Source organism: Cydia strobilella, chromosome Z (genome assembly GCF_947568885.1).
Source record: "Cydia strobilella chromosome Z, ilCydStro3.1, whole genome shotgun sequence".
Taxonomy (NCBI): Eukaryota; Metazoa; Arthropoda; class Insecta; order Lepidoptera; family Tortricidae; genus Cydia; species Cydia strobilella.
In genome coordinates this window covers 52506755-52526036 of record NC_086068.1, presented here as the reverse complement: position 1 = coordinate 52526036, position 19282 = coordinate 52506755, and the positions used below count along the sequence as shown (strand labels likewise).

At 36.2% G+C, this 19282-nt stretch overlaps 2 protein-coding genes across 2 annotated transcripts; one reads left to right on the top strand and one right to left on the bottom strand.

Moving 5' to 3' along the window:
* Positions 1-5357: 5357 nt before the first annotated feature.
* On the bottom strand, positions 5358-7342 carry LOC134753858 (uncharacterized). The gene is made up of 4 exons (XM_063689803.1): positions 7199-7342; positions 6891-7032; positions 5710-6389; positions 5358-5610 (listed from the first exon to the last, which is right to left on the bottom strand). The coding sequence occupies exons 1-4, from the start codon at positions 7283-7285 to the stop codon at positions 5371-5373; spliced, it is 1149 nt and encodes a 382-aa protein (XP_063545873.1). The 5' UTR covers positions 7286-7342; the 3' UTR covers positions 5358-5370.
* Positions 7343-14625: 7283 nt separating this feature from the next.
* LOC134754020 (nucleoside diphosphate kinase) lies at positions 14626-15274 on the top strand. The gene has a single exon (XM_063690081.1). The coding sequence runs from the start codon at positions 14653-14655 to the stop codon at positions 15160-15162; it is 510 nt and encodes a 169-aa protein (XP_063546151.1). The 5' UTR covers positions 14626-14652; the 3' UTR covers positions 15163-15274.
* Positions 15275-19282: the final 4008 nt, after the last annotated feature.

Below are 19282 nucleotides of genomic sequence, written 5' to 3'. Positions count from 1 at the left end.
ACCCAAAACTGATTAGGAAAGAAAATTAAACGAATAAAAATGGTTATCGTTCCATAAACTTGTTATTTAACTGTACAGCGAATAAATTTGTGAAAGGACAACGATCACCGGGGTCATTGGTCTCTATGGGTGTACCGCAGGGATCAATATTGGGGCCGTTCCTGTTCCTTATCTACATTAATGACCTGCCATACCTTGTAAAGACCCACCATGATATAGTATTGTTTGCAACAAGCTTACAGTGATGTAAACGATGCCATTTCAGAAGAAGTATATTGGTTCAATGTTAATAACTTATTGTTAAATGAGAAAAATACTAAATGTATTAAGTTTTAGTTAGGGCCGAAGGCCCGAAGCGTCCCTTACGATTTCCCAAGCACGCGAGGCCGAAGGCCGAGCTGCGGGTATGAAGTGCTCGCATGCGGATCTTTTCTTTCTACCAAAAGTACAACTTCATTACTTTTTCTCTTTGGAAATCAAAACTACTGCAACAACAACAGCAGTAACGTAAGGCATGTGCAAACAAGTGTCATTGTGAAGGACGAGGAATTGGAATTGGTTGATAGTACAGTTTTTCTTGGTATAACTTTCTAAACTCCAATGGGGTCCCCATATTGATACTCTTTCGAATAGACTTGAGTTCTGCAGCTTTTGCAGTGAGCAAAATCCGTCAGTTAACTGATGTGAAAACAGCTCGATTAGTATATTTTAGTTACTTCCATAGCGTTATGTCATATGGTATTTTACTGTGGGGTGGTGCTTCAGAGATAAATACCATTTTTGTTCTGCAGAAGAAGGCTATTCGAACAATATATAAAATGAACCATAAAGACTCTTCTTCTTCTTTTAAAATTATGGCTTCAGCCCAGTGGGACTATTTCGCCAGTATCAAGGTATTGAGAGGTTTACAAACGACAAAAATTGTACGGTTGTACAAGACAGTGTACGGTGATTTGTTAGCTCTTGTAAATCGATAGCTAGTCTTTACAAGAAGCACGTGGACTACCGGCCGTTGACTCCAAGATGGTGGTAAAACGCGCTTCAAAATTAATTCTCCATTCACTGCACACTACCACATTAGTTTACTGTATAATAAGCTATCGATATTACACTTTAAACAATATTAATAAGCAAAAAACAAAGTAATTAATCACGATGCTAACTATCAAGATGGCGCTCGAACCGGAAGTCCCCATAAAGACTCACTTAGAAATAAATTTAAGGAAATTGACGTAATGACAGTGCACTGTCAATGTATTTATGAGAATATTCTGTATGTACATAAAAACATTGCCAGTTTTAAGAAAAACTGTGACATACATAACATTATTACTAGAAATAAGGATAAGCTTGCAGTACCCTTCACTCGGCTCCATAAAATTAAAAAATCATTCATGGGTAATGAGGGCTATCATTTTCTTGCTCAGCAGTTGGCGCCTCTGTTGATGGTGGTCCAAAAGACTTATGGATGGTATAGAAAGGATGCCAATCTCTTATGGCAGAATTGTTGCAAAAGTGACCGCTTTCAACTTTAAATAATAGTTCCTAATCTCTCCGGTGGCGCTAGTTAGGCTCTGGGACATGAGTATAACATGAACCATATAAGGCAACAAATAACCCGACCAAATTACGTAGGTTGTTTTTGGTAGTATTTCGGTGTATGGTGGCGCCGCCTAATTACTGTTTTTTGATGGACACTTTTCATACATAGAGATTTGGCTCCTTTATATAGTCTCCATGAAAAGACTAAAGAACAGCTGTCAGTCATTGAAGTTGAAGTGACAAGTGACATCTGACATTTCGAACTATGGAAAAGACCACCATCTACACTAGCGTGCTAGAATTCATACGCATTAGCCCTCACTGTTCTGTGTAAGATTTTATAATAAACTTCCAAATATCATCACTGAATTATCTGTTAATAAATTAAAAAAAAATGTAAAACGTAAACTTATCTCTAAAGCCTATTTATAGCACACAAGACTACATGAATGATGAAACACCGTGGGATTGTGATTGAAAATAATTAATTATTTATTATTGTGTTAATAATGATGAAATTGATAATTCAATGAATACCTATATTAGGTAATCCGTATTTTTTGACATTTAGATTTTTATTCTAGAAAGTTTCTAGACTAGTATTTTTTATACAATTTTGGTGTTTGACGATCCTTTTGTGAATTCTTATTGTTAAGTTTGACATATCTATAATAATTCAATGTTTTTATGAATAATAATAACTGCATCAATAAATTGCTCTGATATTTAGATTAAGTCTTTGGATTAAGGTAATATTTAAAACTTGACAATTTAAAAGTGCTTGTTGCTAGGCCTATTTGAATAAAGAATATATTGACTATTGACTATAATAGTACATTATGATACAAGTGTGCTAAGTTGGTCATTACGCACGAGGCGATATTGTGCGCGCGAGCTGTAAGCGAGCGCGCAATAAGAAAGCCGATGTGTGTAATGACCAATGCACACGCGTTTCATACGACGTTTTTCAACACACTTGCGAGAAAAAAAAAGAAACTCATATTAATCAAAATTTAATAGTTAAAACAGTTAGTATTGTGTGTTTCATCTGTCATACTGCCGGCCGCCCCTCGCCCCGGCCGCGGGCGGCGCGGCGGGCGGGCCGGCCGGGCCGCGCGCTGCGGAGGCGGTCGGGCGCGCCGGTGCCTGCCAGTCCGACCAATTAAGGCTCCCTTTCCATGCATATTATTAGCAATCAGTTACCTTCTTAACTCAGTTGGATAATATAATGAAAAACTACGAGTGGAATAATACACTGAAAGAGCACGCATGTTTAATATCTAGGATTATGAGCCAAAAATCGGTGGAATAATCGTCGTTTTGAGCAAGTGTGTTGAAAAATAATTTAAATAATGTTTAAATAAGTTAAAGTAACGTCACAGAGTTTGTGTCCCTTGTCACAACATGTCACATTTTTTATCAAATTACCAGTGTTATCAAAGAGTATAATAGTATAGGTATGTATAGTAAAGTTTTGTTTAATACTATACTTATACGCGTCTCGCGTTGAGGGTCGATTAGGTGCTGTGCTTATGAATTTTGTTATGATCATTATGATATAGCGGGTTCAAGGTATTATTAGTCAAATTGGTACGTCTATTTGATCTTACCCTGCAATTCACTTCATGGTTAGTTATTTCCATGGCCGTAGGCCAAATTTTAGATACTTACATACAACGTATGCCCCTCTGCGCCCTCTGAATATGCTAAACGACAATAACAAAGAACAAACCACAAATTTTTCATTTGGGTTTCCATGAATTACGCGATGCTAAACGCTGTTAAAAATGATTGTAACTATCCAGTCACTTCAAGCAAGACAAGACTAAAAAACCGGCCAAGTGCGAGTCGGGCTCGCGCGCGAAGGGTTCCGTACCATTACGCAAAAAACGGCAAAAAAAACACGTTTGTTGTATGGGAGCCCCACTAATATAACCGTTTTTGCTATTTCACATATTTCCCGACTGACAGCATCTACATCCACATCTACTCATCTCATTCTTTTTACCGATTACTTCTTTCGATCTTTAGATGAGACACAGCAAGTTGATACAATATATACAGACTTCCAGAAAGCTTTTGATAAAGTGGATCATCTGATACTTTTGAACAAGCTATCCTACAACGGTATAAAAGGGAATCTTCTTAGGTGGTTTGCCTCATACTTACAGAATCGCACCCAATTTGTTGTAGTGAATGGGTTCACATCGTCACCTACAGCCGTAACGTCTGGCGTGCCCCAGGGGTCAATTTTGGGGCCCCTGTTATTTGTTGTATTTATTAATGATATTTCATCCCGCTTCGAACATAGTCACATCTTGTTATATGCTGACGATCTCAAAATCTATAAAAGGGTGCAATGTCATGAAGACACCATCTTACTACAAGATGATTTAAATAAGCTTTATGACTATTGCAAAAGGAATAAATTATTTCTAGCTTTCAACAAATGTCAACATATGATATTCACAAAAAAGAAATACATAATACATAACTCATATCACATAAATGAACACCGCCTGGAAACTACTGAAATTATAGTTGATTGAGGTATGCACTTAGACTCTAAATTAACTCTTGATGTTCACGTAGACAGCGTTGTAAAAAAAGCGTACCAAATGCTCGGCTTCATAATACCATAGAGTAACTTATACTAGAGCGGTACTGTCATAGTAAATTTTGTAACCCCAGTAAATTCACTGCCATCTGTCGACACACTTTAAAACTAAAAATGAAGATTTATAAAAATACGATAAAATGTATATAAATATAGATAAATGATTTTTTTATTTGCATTAATTATTTTTATGATTTTGACCCATGTTCTGTCACTGATATGCGTTAAAATAGTTGGCCAAAACTAATAGCGCCCTCTGAACGAGAATAAAATTTTCTTGATTTTCGAGGCACGTTTTTTCCTTAGACTGTATCCATCTATTACGGAGTTATATCTATCTTTGATAATACGTACATCTAAACCGTTCAAAAAGCAGGACACTCTCATTCTACTGTATCAATCACTGGTAAGATCATATCTTGAGTATGCTTCAGTAGCGTGGAACCCATACTACCAAATTTACGTAGATAAAATAGAAATGGTGCAGAAGAAATTTCTTCGCTTTCTGAATTTTAAAATAAAGAGTCCGCGTTGTTCATACGCTGATCTTTTGATCAAGTTTAACATGCTGTCTCTGGAGAACCGACGAGCCGTTGCTGACGCGGTGATGCTGCGCAATATCTGCGTAGCCGATGTAGACTGCCCGCAGCTTCTCGCGGCCCTACAGTTTCGCACTCCGCAGAAGTTGACCAGGTCCAAACACTTATTTAGTTTACCGCTTACGCGTTCTAACGCAGGCAAACGGGCTCCTTTACATAGAATTTGCGACCACCACAACCAGCTACTTTGTAATGTAGATTTATTCTCATGCTCCCGTGCCTCATTCAAGGCTGCTGTCACAAAATTATATAAAAAATAGATAAGTAGTTTTAGACCATAACATTCATAAATCATAAATATGAATTTAATGTAGTTGTTGTAGTTAAAATAGTTAAGTGTTGCATGTTGCTAGGTTTACATTCTAATACCACTTATGTTCTCGGTGAGATATGCTTAAGGAAACAACATAATCTATAATAGTTATGTATATTCTGTCTATATTGTTCTTCACTTGTATGCTTCTGTTTTATCTCCTTGTAATAAAATAAATAAATAAATTTATTTTATCGCAAACAATTTTGTAATATGTTTTTTAAATAGGTGACAATAATATGTAATTCAATGTAGGTACACATACTATAGAATAAAGCAAACTACGCATCTTTCACCATTTAATCGTATAAACTCGGGGTGTTTAAATTCAAATATCCTGTACAAACCAGCCACTTTGGTCCTTGGGAAAGTGGATATCGTTGATTACACCTGTGAGGTTTAATATATCTTCGAGTATTTGATCCACTGACCAAACTCTTAAGCAAACGAGTATTATCTTTGTTGAATGTACCCTCTGATAGTTCTTTCAGAAGTGGAATATATTCTGGTTTTGACAATTCCAATGTAATGCGGTTCATCTAAAACATAATAATTATGTATAGGTACCTATTCTGATGACACCATAAAATAAATATGTATGTACAAACGTACAAAGTACAATAGCTTTTTTTTCTTACCACAATATTAAGTTGAGGATCATTTAGTGGTGACGTAATAGGTCCAAGTAAAACAACACTACTGTTTTGACTAAGACTGTCAGGGTCTACGTATATAATATCTGAGCCTTGGTCATTTGGAATTTCATCGTTGATAATGAGGAACATTTGTTCATACTGCAATGGGTCTGTTGACTGATTGTTATCATGTGAATTAGAAATACTTATTAAAGGCTCATATGATGGTAAGTTCACTTTTTTCTCTTTATTTTTTTTAGTTTTACTAGACTTACAGCATAACCTTTTTAGTTGTGATGTTAATATATCGAACAAGAGTTCTTTGTTTTCTTCAGTTTCCTCGCTACTTAAGTCTACGAGATTTTGTACAGGACCAATATGCAACAAATTTAGGATTTTTTGATGCGCCAGGTAATTTGGGTCAGCGCCAACTTTAACGTTGTAAGGTTCAACTTCCTTATTATCTATTCTAAAGAAAGCTGGTCCACGATCTGAGCCTTGATAAGAAACATGCAGAGAAGTTTCTTTTCTATTCTTTCGTTTTTTTTCCTTATTTATTCTTTTTCCAATGGTTTTGATATCAGTCACGTCAAAATGGTCTTGCTTTTGTTTTTTTTGAAGCAATGAAATTAATTCTGTATCACTTAATTTTGAAATCAACATTGGGGTATCATCGTCTGAACCTAAAAACTCCATTACAGCTATAATATTCATAAATGAGGGTACAAATAATTTTTAAACAAAAAAGTGACCTACAAACACTGGCAAATTTATAAGGCCAGGATTACACTTGTAAGTTTTACTTGCGTAAGTAGGGACACAGCTATACTACAGAATGAGATATGAATATCGTTATCTCATTCTAGCAAATAGCTTTGTCCCTACTTACGTAAGTAAAACTTACAAGTGTAATCCTGGCCTTATACTAATATTTTTTTAATTAAAGGATAAATGGAAAACCGACAGGAATCGTACCTGCGACCATTGCAACACCTGACCATTGCAAGACCTGCCGGAGGTATGTTTTTTTTTCTTTAATTTAAAAATTTGGAGTAACGCTCGCAGACGTTTCTGCTTCATAAAAAATACTTGTAAACTTAAAAAAAATACTAGTACATACTAACCATTTGGTGAATCACGCTTCCAAAGAACTTAATTACATTTTATTATAAAAGTTTAGTTACCTTGAGCGACCACAGCTGTTTTAGGCAAGTCAGACTCTTTCGCTACAAAGTGGTTAGATAAAAGCATTGATGCTATATCCTTTGCCTGCTCTATACCTTCATTTAGTAAATGTTGGGTCGGCTTAGCTGCTGACAAATAAACCTAGAAATAAAAATGCAACCGAAAACATTTGATTTGTATACCTATTACCTAGTATTTCTATTAGACTATTATTTATCGGCTTGTTAATAAACACTTCTGAATAAGAAACGTTTAAAAGTAAATTAATCGTATTATATCAGTTTCATAGTGGGGACACAAAACTTACACAATATAATATAAAAAGCAGTCTGTAACTCATATTGACAACAATGCTGGTTGCCATCTGCACAGAAAATCGCACTTTATTATTCATATTTCATTACACGAATGGCTGCTCAGTAATTGAAATCAATTGTCTGTGAAGAATTTTATGATTAGTCACCAAAAATAACGATCGTTGTTCGATTTGCTCGCTGCCTTGGCTGCCAAGTTAAGATATGTTATCAGGACAGACAGACTTAACAACTAACAACATTATACTTAGCGATAACATCGACAGTATCGACACATCGGCTGGGAGAGGGCCTACCGCGAACCACGCTCGGCTAGTTACCTCTCTTACGCACTTGTAAATTCGTACGTAAGTGTGACAGAGACGCAACACGTCGAACGTGGTTCGCAGTAGGCCCTCAGTTTAGTCAAAGATAGAAATAACTCCGTAATAGATGGATACAGTCTAAGGAAAAAACGTGCCTCGAAAATCAAGAAAATTTGATTCTCGTTCAGAGGGCGCTACTAGCTTTGGCATACTGTCGTATAGATGGCGTTGACGGTTTCGTTTGTTATTTAACAATTTTAACGCATATCAGTGAAAGAACATGGGTCAAAATCATAAAAATAATTAATGCAAATAAAAAAAATCATTTATTCATATTTAAATACATTTTATCGTATTTTTATAAATATTTATTTTTAGTTTTAAAGTGTGTCGACAGATGGCAGTGAATTTACTGGGGTTACAAAATTTACTATGACAGCACCGCTCTAGTATAAGTTACTCTATGGTTTAGTAGAGTTTATTCCTGAAGTCTTTTTGGCTCAGCTAGGGCTAGATAGCCAGCGATAAAACTCCTATTAGCTTGATATTCACTAACGCACCCCAGATTCGGTGTGGCTTTCCATCAGAGAGTCCTTATGCTTATGCTTCATCAGATTTGTTTTATTTCACTGAATCATTGGAGTTTTAGTCATACTTGTTATGGCCATTTTTTGCCCGGATGCTGCACTTCATGATAAAAGCAAGCCGCTTTGCACAGTGCTAGTAGGGACCAAACTGAGTGATTTGACCCGCAGCAGCGCAAGTTTCACCCCTTAGGAACAGAGATGGCGCCACTTCTTTAAAAAATATTTCAAAAAATTCTACAAGCTAAACCAATGAACCGATTTAAATATTTAATATCTCAAATGAAAGCTCATTATATACATTACTTTTAAAAAAATACTAAAAAAATATATACTGATTACTTTCGACAAAAAACGGCATCTTAAGTTTTTTTTTTTACTCGATTGATAGTTTTTACTTGGTTTCTCAAAAAAAATGTACGGAACATGAATAGCTTAATACATGTATATATTACTGAATAAATAACAAGTATTATAAAAAAAAACCGACACCGATACCTCTCATACTTCACGAAATATAAAAGTTTGAATGTGAGTGTAAATTTCTTCAAAATATATTTAAAAAAATTCTACAAGCTTAACTATTTGACCGATTTCAATGTTTAATATCTCAAATAAAAGCTCTTTATATACATTACTTATAAAAAAATACTCATAAAACATATACTGAACCCTTTTGGCAAAAAACGGCATCTTAAGTTTTTTTTCTTACTCGATTGATAGTTTTTACTTGATTTCTTAAAAAAAATATTATGGAACATGAATAGTTTAATAAATATATATATAGTACTGAGTATATAAAAGTATTATAAAAAAACCCGACACCCATACCTTTCATTCTTCACGAAATATTTAAGTTCAATTATGCACGTTCTTACAAATAAATCCTTTAAAAGAAATCTTCTACCGCAGTAAGTGCACTGATTTTAATATGAAATGTGTCATATGAAAAGAAATCACCTAATTTATTTTAATAAATAAAAAAATTATAAATAAAAACTGAATAAAGTTTTTTCCTGGTGGTGAATTACAAAAAAATATAACAAATCTAAAATTAGGAATTATTTTTATTTAAAGTGACTACATTTGTAAATAATGTAATTAAATGTCCTCTTCGGGTTCATATTTCATATTTATTTATTGCAACCATGGTTTTATAGGTATTACAAATTCTTGGTAGTTCCACATGGACCCCGTGGGGGCATAGCAATATTACATGCATACTTAGGATCTAATCTTAAATCTATGTGTATAATATAAAAGTAGGTCAATTTAGTAGTTTTTATACATATAAGCCGAATTGAATCAGGTAATTGTCAGTGTATTAAATACAAAAATAAACGGGCAACTAATTATTATTAGGTGATGTCAAATTATATGGTTCACGGTAGATGTAAAACTGAAAAAGAAAAGTCGTTTTGTTAAGTACTCGTACCATTCCAATACTACAAAATCACTGATCATACATGAACTGGTTGCTGTAGATTACTGTTGAATTATTTTTGTGCCTAGTTGATAACCATTAAACCTATAATTTTGTGCCAGACCTATAATTAGTGGTCAGCATGCAAAATAACCCTGGATTGAAAATTACATTAACTTACTTTTGATTTGTACAGCCACATTTGCATGATTTACACTGGGCTGTGCATGGCCAGCTGACGCGACGACACCCACAATGCATAGTTTCGCAGCCAGATTTGCAGCCACAATGGTCCAAGAGGCTTAATTGAGACCAAATCGCTGTAAATGCCGACCATTCCGGAGTCCAACTCTCTTTTTCCTCAGTCCATCCCCAAAAAGATGTACATGGTATGGAAACTTCTAGTTTCAGAGCGTTTCCCCATATATGGCCCTCTTGGTAAGCTGCTCGAAGTGCATGTTTATAGAGAGCAGCTGATGTAGGTGGCAGGGTTGGCAGGTTCTAATTTCTCGGCCAAATCAGATTTGTTCCCTGAACGACGCCCTCCATTGACTGACAACGAAGGTGGACAAATTTGGTTTTCGTACTGGAAGAATTCGTTCAGATCAAGCTGCCTTTCTCTGGCCACTATAAAAAGACGGGAAAATAGGAGTATGTCAACTTTTAAGTTTTTGATTTTGTCAGTTGTCAGGTGTGTAACTACATATTTTAATTTTAGTATAAAGTAACCCTAGATTTGTGTTATTGTTTGGCCAAACGGAACACATAAACGTAAATGAAGTTCACAAATATTTGTTTGCTTCAAAAAACAAGCTTGTGTCAAGCCTGCCACCTACATCAGCTGCTCTCTATAAACATGCACTTCGAGCCGCTTACCAAGCGGGCCATATATGGGGAAACGCTATGAAACCAGAAGTTTCCATACCGTGTCCATCTTCTTGGGGATGGACTGAGGAAAAAGAGAGTTGGACTCCGGAATGGTCGGCAGTTACAGCGATTTGGTCGCAATTAAGCCTCTTGGACCATTGTGGCTGCAAATCTGGCTGCGAAACTATGCGTTGTGAGTGTCGTCGCGTCAGCTTACCATGCACAGCCCAGTGTAAATCATGCAAAGGTGGCTGTACAAATCAAAAGTAAGTTAATGTAATTTTTAATCCAGAGTTATTTTGCATGCTGACCACTGATTATAGGTCTGGCACAAAATTATAGGTTTAATGGTAATCAACTAGGCACAAAAATAATTCAACAGTAAATCTACAGGCACAAAATTTTTCCAACAGTAATCTACAGCAACCAGTTCATGTATGATCGGTGATTTTGTAGTATTGAAATGGTACGAGTGCTTCTCAAAACGACTTTTTTTTCAGTTCTACATCTACCGGTGAACCCGAAGAGGACATTTAAGTTTTTTGTTTACAAATGTAGTCACTTTAAATAAAAATAATTCCTTATTTTAGATTTGTTATATTTTTTGTAATTCAGCACCAGGAAAAAACTTTATTCAGTTTTTATTTATTATTTTTTTATTTATTAAAATAAATTGGGTGATTTCTTTTCATATGGCACATTTCATATTAAAATCAGTGCACTTACTGCGGTTGAAGATTTTTTTAAAGAATTTATTTGTAAGAACGTGCATAATTGAACTTAAATATTTCGTGAAGAATGAAAGGTATGGGTGTCGGGTTTTTTTGTAATACTTTTATATACTCAGTACTATATATATATTTATTAAACTATTCATGTTCCATAATTTTTTTTTATGAAATCAAGTAAAAACTATCAATCGAGTAAGAAAAAAAACTTAAGATGCAGTTTTTTGCCAAAAGTATTCAGTATATGTTTTTGAATATTTTTTTATAAGTAGTATATATAATGACCTTTTATTTGAGATATTAAACATTAAAATCGGTCGAATAGTTTAGCTTGTAGAATTATTTGCAATATATCTTGAAGAAATTTACACTCACATTCAAACTTTCATATTTCGAGAAGTATTAGAGATATCGGTGTCGGGTTTTTTTTATAATACTTGTTATTTATTCAGTAATATATACATGCATTAAACTATTCATATTCCATACAATTTTTTTGAGAAACCAAGTAAAAACTATCAATCGAGTAAAAAAAAAAACTTAAGATGCCGTTTTTTGTCGAAAGTAATCAGTATATATTTTTTTAGTATTTTTTTAAAAGTAATGTATATAATGCGCTTTCATTTGAGATATTAAACATTTAAATCGGTTCATTAGTTTAGCTTGTAGAATTTTTTGAAATATTTTTTAAAGAAGTGGCGCCATCTCTGTTCCTAAGGGGTGAAACTGCCGCTGCTGCGGGTTAAATCGCTCAGTTTGGTCCCTACTATCACTGTGCAAAGCGGCTTGCTTTTATCATGAAGTGCAGCATTTTGTTCATAACAAGTATGACTATTTGGAGTGCAAACTTTTTTGATTATTACAGCCCGATTGCAGAGGCTTCCTTAATTTTTCCTGCGCTACCATTATTATTACATGTATCTCCGTTACAAATTCTCGGGCCTCTCGGATCTTTCGAGCCCGGTCATTTAAAAGGTCTGCGTTGGAATATAGATCCAACACGTAGAGGTCGTTTAAAGAGCTGTAATTTCGTGTAGGACGCCTGCTGGATCCCATTTACGGGTACAACAATAGATGCCCCATGCCCCTATTGGCTGGCACACAATATCTAGGCAGGCGGTGACTTGCCGCTGACTTGATAGATGCTTGATAGGCACCTGAAACTGCAGTCGTAAACACGGCCACCGGCAACACAAGCTGAGTGGCTCAAGGGTGTCTTGCTTCGTGGTTACTCGCAGCGTTAACTTCCACCCCTGGAGCATATATCTCTAACGATTCCATTCGGAACGGTCAATGAAGGCAAGTCAGAGCTGAGCCTTACGGGTTCCCTTGCGATTCCGTTCTGATCAACGAAAACACGCCGGAGACGGAACACCACATATAATTACATTAATGGCATAGGGATTCGATAACCTCATTGTCCGCTGGTTTACTGGTTAGGTGCAATAGTCAACGCTGGGCAGCTGTCATGGTCCTTACAATACAATCTGACGGGTGCTGCCTCTGCGATCATCCCATGACACGGATAAGGTCATCGTCAGCTCAGCCCTTATAATTATCAAAAGGGCCTCTACGATTTGGTGGTCAGTAACAATAGAATAAATAAAACTTTATATAAAGTTTGGCAAGCCATTTCCGTAAATAAAAAAATACCGGACAAGTGCGAGACGGACCCGCCCACCGAGGGTTCCGTACTTTTTAGTATTTGTTGTTATAGTGGCAACAGAAATACATTATCTTAGAAATTTTAACTGTCTAGCTATCACGGTTCATGAGATACAGCCTGGTGACAGACAGACGGACAGACGGACAGCGGAGTCTTAGAATAGGGTCTTGTTTTTACCCTTTGGGTACGGAACTCTAAAAAGGCAGCAAATTAATAAAAGGTAGGCGGGAAGGGTTGTCCTTCCATAGAAAATTTGAATTTCAAGCCTTTTTTTACTGACAAATAGGGTTTTCTAGAATATATATTATATAGTGTAGTAATAAAATATATATTATGTTTTACTAGCATAAGAAAAAAAAAGTATGACTCTCTTTCTCTTTGTCTACTCTGCTGAGCGACTCTTGTCACACTATAGTCGGTCGAGCTATTTTCGTCAGTAGAAAAAAGCGGCAAATTAAAAAATGTATATGGCTACCGCGTTTAATTTCGCCGCTAGGGGCGCTAGTGTAGATGGAGGTCTTTCAAATCATGCATAGAAGTTTTGGGGGTTTCAAGCTTTTTAGGGTTCCGTACCCAATTAGTAAAAACGGGACCCTATTGCTAAGACTATGGATGGTAAAGAAAGGATGCCAATCTCTTATGGCAGAATTGTTGCAAAAGTGACCGCTTTCAGCTTTAAATAATAGTTCCTAATCTCTCCGGTGGCGCTAGTTAGGCTCTGGGACATGAGTATAACATGAACCATATAAGGCAACAAATAACCCGACCAAATTACGTAGGTTGTTTTTGGGTAGTATTTCGGTGTATGGTGGCGCCGCCTAATTACTGTTTTTTGATGGACACTTTTGATACATAGAGATTTGGCTCCTTTATATAGTCTCCATGACTAAGACTCCGCTGTCTGTCTGTCCGCCTGTCACCAGGCTGTATCTAACTATACGAGTATGTATAGTTTGTCAAAGGACTGTCTTATTTCAAACATAGACAGAGAGAATCATACTATCTTTGTCTTACACTAGTACTGGGCCATCGTACTTTGTCAGTGGGCACTCTAAGACGATATGCCGAACAGTTTGCTTTGGGCATCCGCATTCGCAGCACTCCTGATCACTCCATCCCCATTTTTTTCGGAGGTACGCACAGTGGCCGATTCCTGTTCTGGAAGATTTTAAAACCGTAACGAGTGCAGCCATCACCTACTTGGACAATTGTAGATTTAGATTTTAAGCTAGCTAATAAATGAACAGTGTATAATATAATTGCCATACGATATAAAAAAAAAGGATGAGTATTTTTTGTTCATATTTATTGACAAGATTTGCTTGACCAACTATATAATTACGTACGATATGAACCGCTTGTCACAAACTTTTTGAACTTTTAATTACCTACTAAAGTCTAAAGCCCCTCCACACTCGTGCGCGCATCGCGGCGCAAAGCCGCGAACGCGAGTGTGGAGTCGATTTCGCAGATCTGCGACGCTCGCTCAACACTGTGGAGGGAGTTTTACATTAAAAAATTTATTTAATTTATTTTTAATTAAAGTATCGAGGAATTTGTTTTAATTTTATTATTAATATGTTGGATGCATGGAGATATGTTAAGGGCCCTCCACACTCGTGCGCGAATGTGAGTGTGGAGTCTAGTTCGCTAATCAGCGAAATCGACTCCACACTCGCGTTCGCGGCTTCGCGTCGCGTAGTCTGGAGCGCCTTTAGATTAGACAAAATTTACGGAATTCCGTAGCGTCAGCCTGGGATGCCATATAGATGGCAGCACTTTGCAAAAGGGTAAATGTAGCATATACTGTAGCAACATTTTGATTACGCTGCTGTGACGACACATTCAACGTAACTTCCTCTTTCCTTTTTCGTATGATCGCCACTTTGCTGTTCGCGTTCTCGACGATAGCCGACTTCATAATGGCGGAACCACGTGAAAGAACTTTCCTCATGATCAAGCCTGATGGCGTTCAACGTGGAATCGTCGGCACCATTATTGAGCGCTTTGAGAAGAAGGGCTTCAAGTTGGTGGGCCTCAAATTCATGTGGCCGTCCGAAGAACTACTCCAGAAGCACTACAGCGACTTGGCGTCCCGGCCTTTCTTCCCCGGACTAGTGAAATACATGAGCTCAGGCCCAGTTGTACCCATGGTTTGGGAAGGACTAAATGCTGTGAAAACTGGACGTCAAATGCTCGGCGCTACTAACCCAGCTGATTCTCTACCCGGCACGATTCGTGGTGATCTCTGCATCGAAGTTGGACGTAACATCATTCACGGCTCCGACAGTGTTGAATCGGCTAAGAAAGAAATTGCCCTCTGGTTTTCCGAAAAAGAAATCGTCGGATGGACCCCAGCTGCCGAGAAATGGGTTTACGAATAAACTATAATTCCTAAGTTTAATATTCCAATCGCTAACCTAAAATTCCACGGTGTTGAGGTTAGGTGTTTTTTTAAGTTATGCATTAATTTACAAATAAACTTACAAAATAATATATTTGTTTAATTATTTGATTCCTACACATCCTTTCAAACTTTTGAACCTCATCGTTGATATAACCACCAACTTTTATATTATCAGGCATGTGGTAATAATAGTATAGATAAAGGTACTGTTAAATAATATTTTGGTTGTCAGTTGTAATAGAATTTATAACTTGTTTTTGACTTGTGAATGCAGGAATTGCAGGACCTGTAAATTTTTGTTAGATATTACCGTGTGCCTGTGCAGTTTGCCCTACAAACTTTATAATCAAATTAGTTTGTCAAACAAGTTTTGTCAGCAACAGTAGAGTAGAATAAAAATACTAGCCTGTTTTTGGGATAAAGCGTAAGAAAAGGATAAAGATTGCCTAGGCCAGTCAGACAAGCAACTCTTGCCTAAAGATTTAGTTTACTTTGTTCAATTAGAGCCTAAATGCAATCTATTTCAATGCCCTGTTACTGTTTTACATGAACAAGACACGTTCGTAAGTTTCCCTGAAAATACGATGAAAAATAACTATGCACTACATCTGTACTATCTCAGACGTTCGAAATGATGTTGATATGTCATAGTTTTCAATTGTTTGGTTGAGTCGAGTTATATGTAATGCCCATATTACAGCAACGCTATATGAATTATGAAGCATTTCAGTACTTTTTACGAAAAATAATAATAATTAAAAATTAACTATAATATGTATGCCATTGTGTCGTTAAATGTAAGTAGCCTCACCCCGAAATTAACGGAGTTAAAAAAGGATAAAATAAATTGTTAAGAAATTGGATCCACCCAGACGGTAACTGAACAGGGCTTTGGTACGTATTCAGTGTTGTATGGGCTGATAATACAAGAAATGAAAAGAATACTGTGCTCTAGACAATTTTATCTATAATTAATATCTTAAAAATGGTTACTCTAACTTACATATTATAACATAATAACATCACTTTAATGTAATAGTGCAATGCTTTCAGATGAGCTCCCTTAACAAAACAATTGCATTATCTAAAAATTATATTGCAAAGAATATAACACGTCTCGGAGCCTGGTATTGATAATGACTTAAATCTGCAAGTGCATCCGATGGGATCATAATTATTGATGAATAATAAACAAAACCTTTGATTACAAATTTCATGATATGCTAGAATACTAGTGTTGAATCGTTCGTTAGTTTTCCGGTACAACGCTAACGATAGTTTTAACGCTATTATGGCGTATTGCGAGTAAATGAAATCAGAGTTGCAGTAATAACATATACTAATCTATTGTAATAACACCTGAAATATTCAAATGTGTACAAAATAGATGTGGGCCGAATATGGACTTTGCCGAATACGAATATTCGGTTCAGCTCAGACCGAACCGAATATTCGGTTGGGCTAAAACTGCCCAAAAAGCTGAAAACAAGTTCATACAGGTCCGTGGTCTGCACTCATCACGTGTTTTTGATCCTTCCCCTTCCAACCGACTGGGAAATTTTTGTTAAAGAAACGGAACCGTCTCATACCTGAGGGCCTACCGTGAACACCGAACTTCGCAAATTGCGGGCATCTTTCTTTGTCACCCTAAGTAATTACGCCATAATTGGAATAAAAGAGAAAGATGCCCGCAATTTGCGTACTTCTGTCTTCGTGGTAGGCCCTCTGATCAAGAAGTGCACCCGCGCCAGTTAGCGGACGCCCTTAAAAAAATGTTTATTCGGTAAATATTTGGCATTGCGAACCTAACTATTCGGCCAAATACGAACATTGAAAAATATGCCGAATACCGAATAATTACCGAGTATTGGCCCATCTCTAGTGCAAAACATTCGCATATACAACTGAGCCGCGTTGCATTTGCGGCAAGCGACAAAGTGGGACTTTTTGCTCGGAAACGATACAGGTACCTATATAGTTTACTTGATCATAATAATCCACCTTCTCGGTAAATCAGTCTTAGGAGTTATTATATCTAGCTTTTTGTTGCAGGCCAACTATTTTTGCTGCTAAGAGGAACAGAGAAATTACCAACCTTTCTGTCCCTCTCATCGGAAACTATCCTTGAAAGGATAGATGTAACAACCTCTTATAAGAGAGCATTGGGCAATTTACATAAATAGGTCTGGAGTAGTGTAGCAGTCGTAATAACAAAAGAACTAATATTTAATTTCACAGGTTAGAAAAAACTATAAAAATTGGATGATATGAACACGAATAAATTAAAGACGTCGCCGTCGGTTGCGGCGACAATCAAAAAAGTTCTCTTCTCTATTTCTTTCCAGCGTTGTATAGGAATAATAACGCATATTCTACACTCTAGCTAGACCAAATTGAACTAAACTGGAATTTGATCAAATCTGAGATTAAGCGTCAAATTTGAATACACATCTGGAAACAGGCAGTCAAATAATTAATTTTGCGATTAGACTCTCACAGAACTAATAATACATTTAGATTAGCCCACAGATCTCTCGCATTAATCTAATTCCAGTTTGGTCTTCATTTAGGCTCATGTCACAATTATAATTATTTACAAGGGTAAGAGAAACGTTACAACAATTTTAGACATTTTAATTAATTAAACGTAATTGCGTTTACCAAATCTGCATAATTTTGTTTTAAGTAGGAAAGGAATGCCCGTTATCACTTTACAATTGTGCACGAGTCAGATTTGATAAGCGCAACCACGGCAATACAAGATTATCTTGCTAAATCCACAGCCAATTACAATTTGTCAAATGAAAATGTGCAGTGATTACGAGAGAATAATTAAATATACTATGACATATGAATATTATGAATTCAATAATTGAAAATTCACGTTTGGTTTGATAACATTGCCTCGTGTTTTTGGAGACAGGTCCAGTACCGGTAACGGTAGCTTGCGCGTGTTTATGTCCTACATAGACACAAAATTGCTCCTTGACATTCCGTGCCCATTTTTTCTCAGCAGACAAAGAAATTTTATACCAGTCAGTCACTTACGTTGTAAAATGTTTCTGAACAACTAGTATGCAAATTGACTTGTTACCTACCTATGCCCCGTTTTTTTTCTGATTAGAAATTTTATAACCTCAAAAGTAGTGGTAACTTTTTTCCTCCAAAATTAAAACCGAGTAACTATGCACTGAATTATAGTATATCGTTTACATATTATTGTACCGCAATAATAGATATCATAGGAACCTTAGGAGGATTTCGGAAGAAAAAGTTAAATACCATAACTTTTGAGGTTAGAATAATTCTAATCTTTAAAAAACGGGGTATAAATAGGTTGTTCAAATGTACGGAATGGCAAAGAGCATTATATTAACCAAAATATGAGTGGAGTTGACAGATTTGCCATATCCTTACTGAGTAAAGATTGACCTCCGCCCTATCCTAATCGCCACTCGATAATAATAATAAACTTTACACTTTACCAGATAAACTGTTCTACAATTTATTTTGCTCTGACCACTTCATTTAAAATTTTGGGGGAAGATGTTACCTACGTCCGCAGGAATTGCTACTAACACCCTGCACGTGTCCCCTGGGTGGCGCTAATCGAGCAACAACCTTTCGGCTGCTGTACCTGTTGTGTTTTCACTGATCAACCTCACAGCAAGTTAACCGAGTCGCTGATGCTATTTCGAAAGTACTATGATGGAAATTATAGTACCTACTCAATAAGCAATTAATTATTATATATGCGACCAGTTTGTTATAAGCCATACGATTAAACAAAAAAAAATTGAAATTAGAGCCGCTTTTTTACAAATACATTATTTACATACAAGGTGTAATATATACAGTGTGGAAAGATAAGTCGGGCCCTGGAGGGAAACTACCTTAAATCCTTAAGCTGGCTCATTTTACTTAAAGGAGACATTCCTTTATTTTTAAAAAGAAACAAAACTGCATTCAAAGATTTTTTAAATTCGCTTGCCTCGCCCGGGACTCGAACCAACTAAAGTTAAAAAACCAAACACTCCCTATTTTATTATACTAATCAATAGTATTATTATTCAGGATACAATTTCTCTAACAAACAT

Coding starts and splice junctions, on each gene's coding strand:
- LOC134753858 (XM_063689803.1), bottom strand. CDS start 7,285: ATGAATAATAAAGTGCGATTTTCTGTGCAGATGGCAACCAGCATTGTT. Junction 7,033..7,198: donor TGCTTTTTATATTATATTGT/GTAAGTTTTGTG, acceptor TTTTATTTCTAG/GTTTATTTGTCAGCAGCTAA. Junction 5,611..5,709: donor ATCCTCAACTTAATATTGTG/GTAAGAAAAAAA, acceptor ATTATGTTTTAG/ATGAACCGCATTACATTGGA.
- LOC134754020 (XM_063690081.1), top strand. CDS start 14,653: ATGATCGCCACTTTGCTGTTCGCGTTCTCGACGATAGCCGACTTCATA.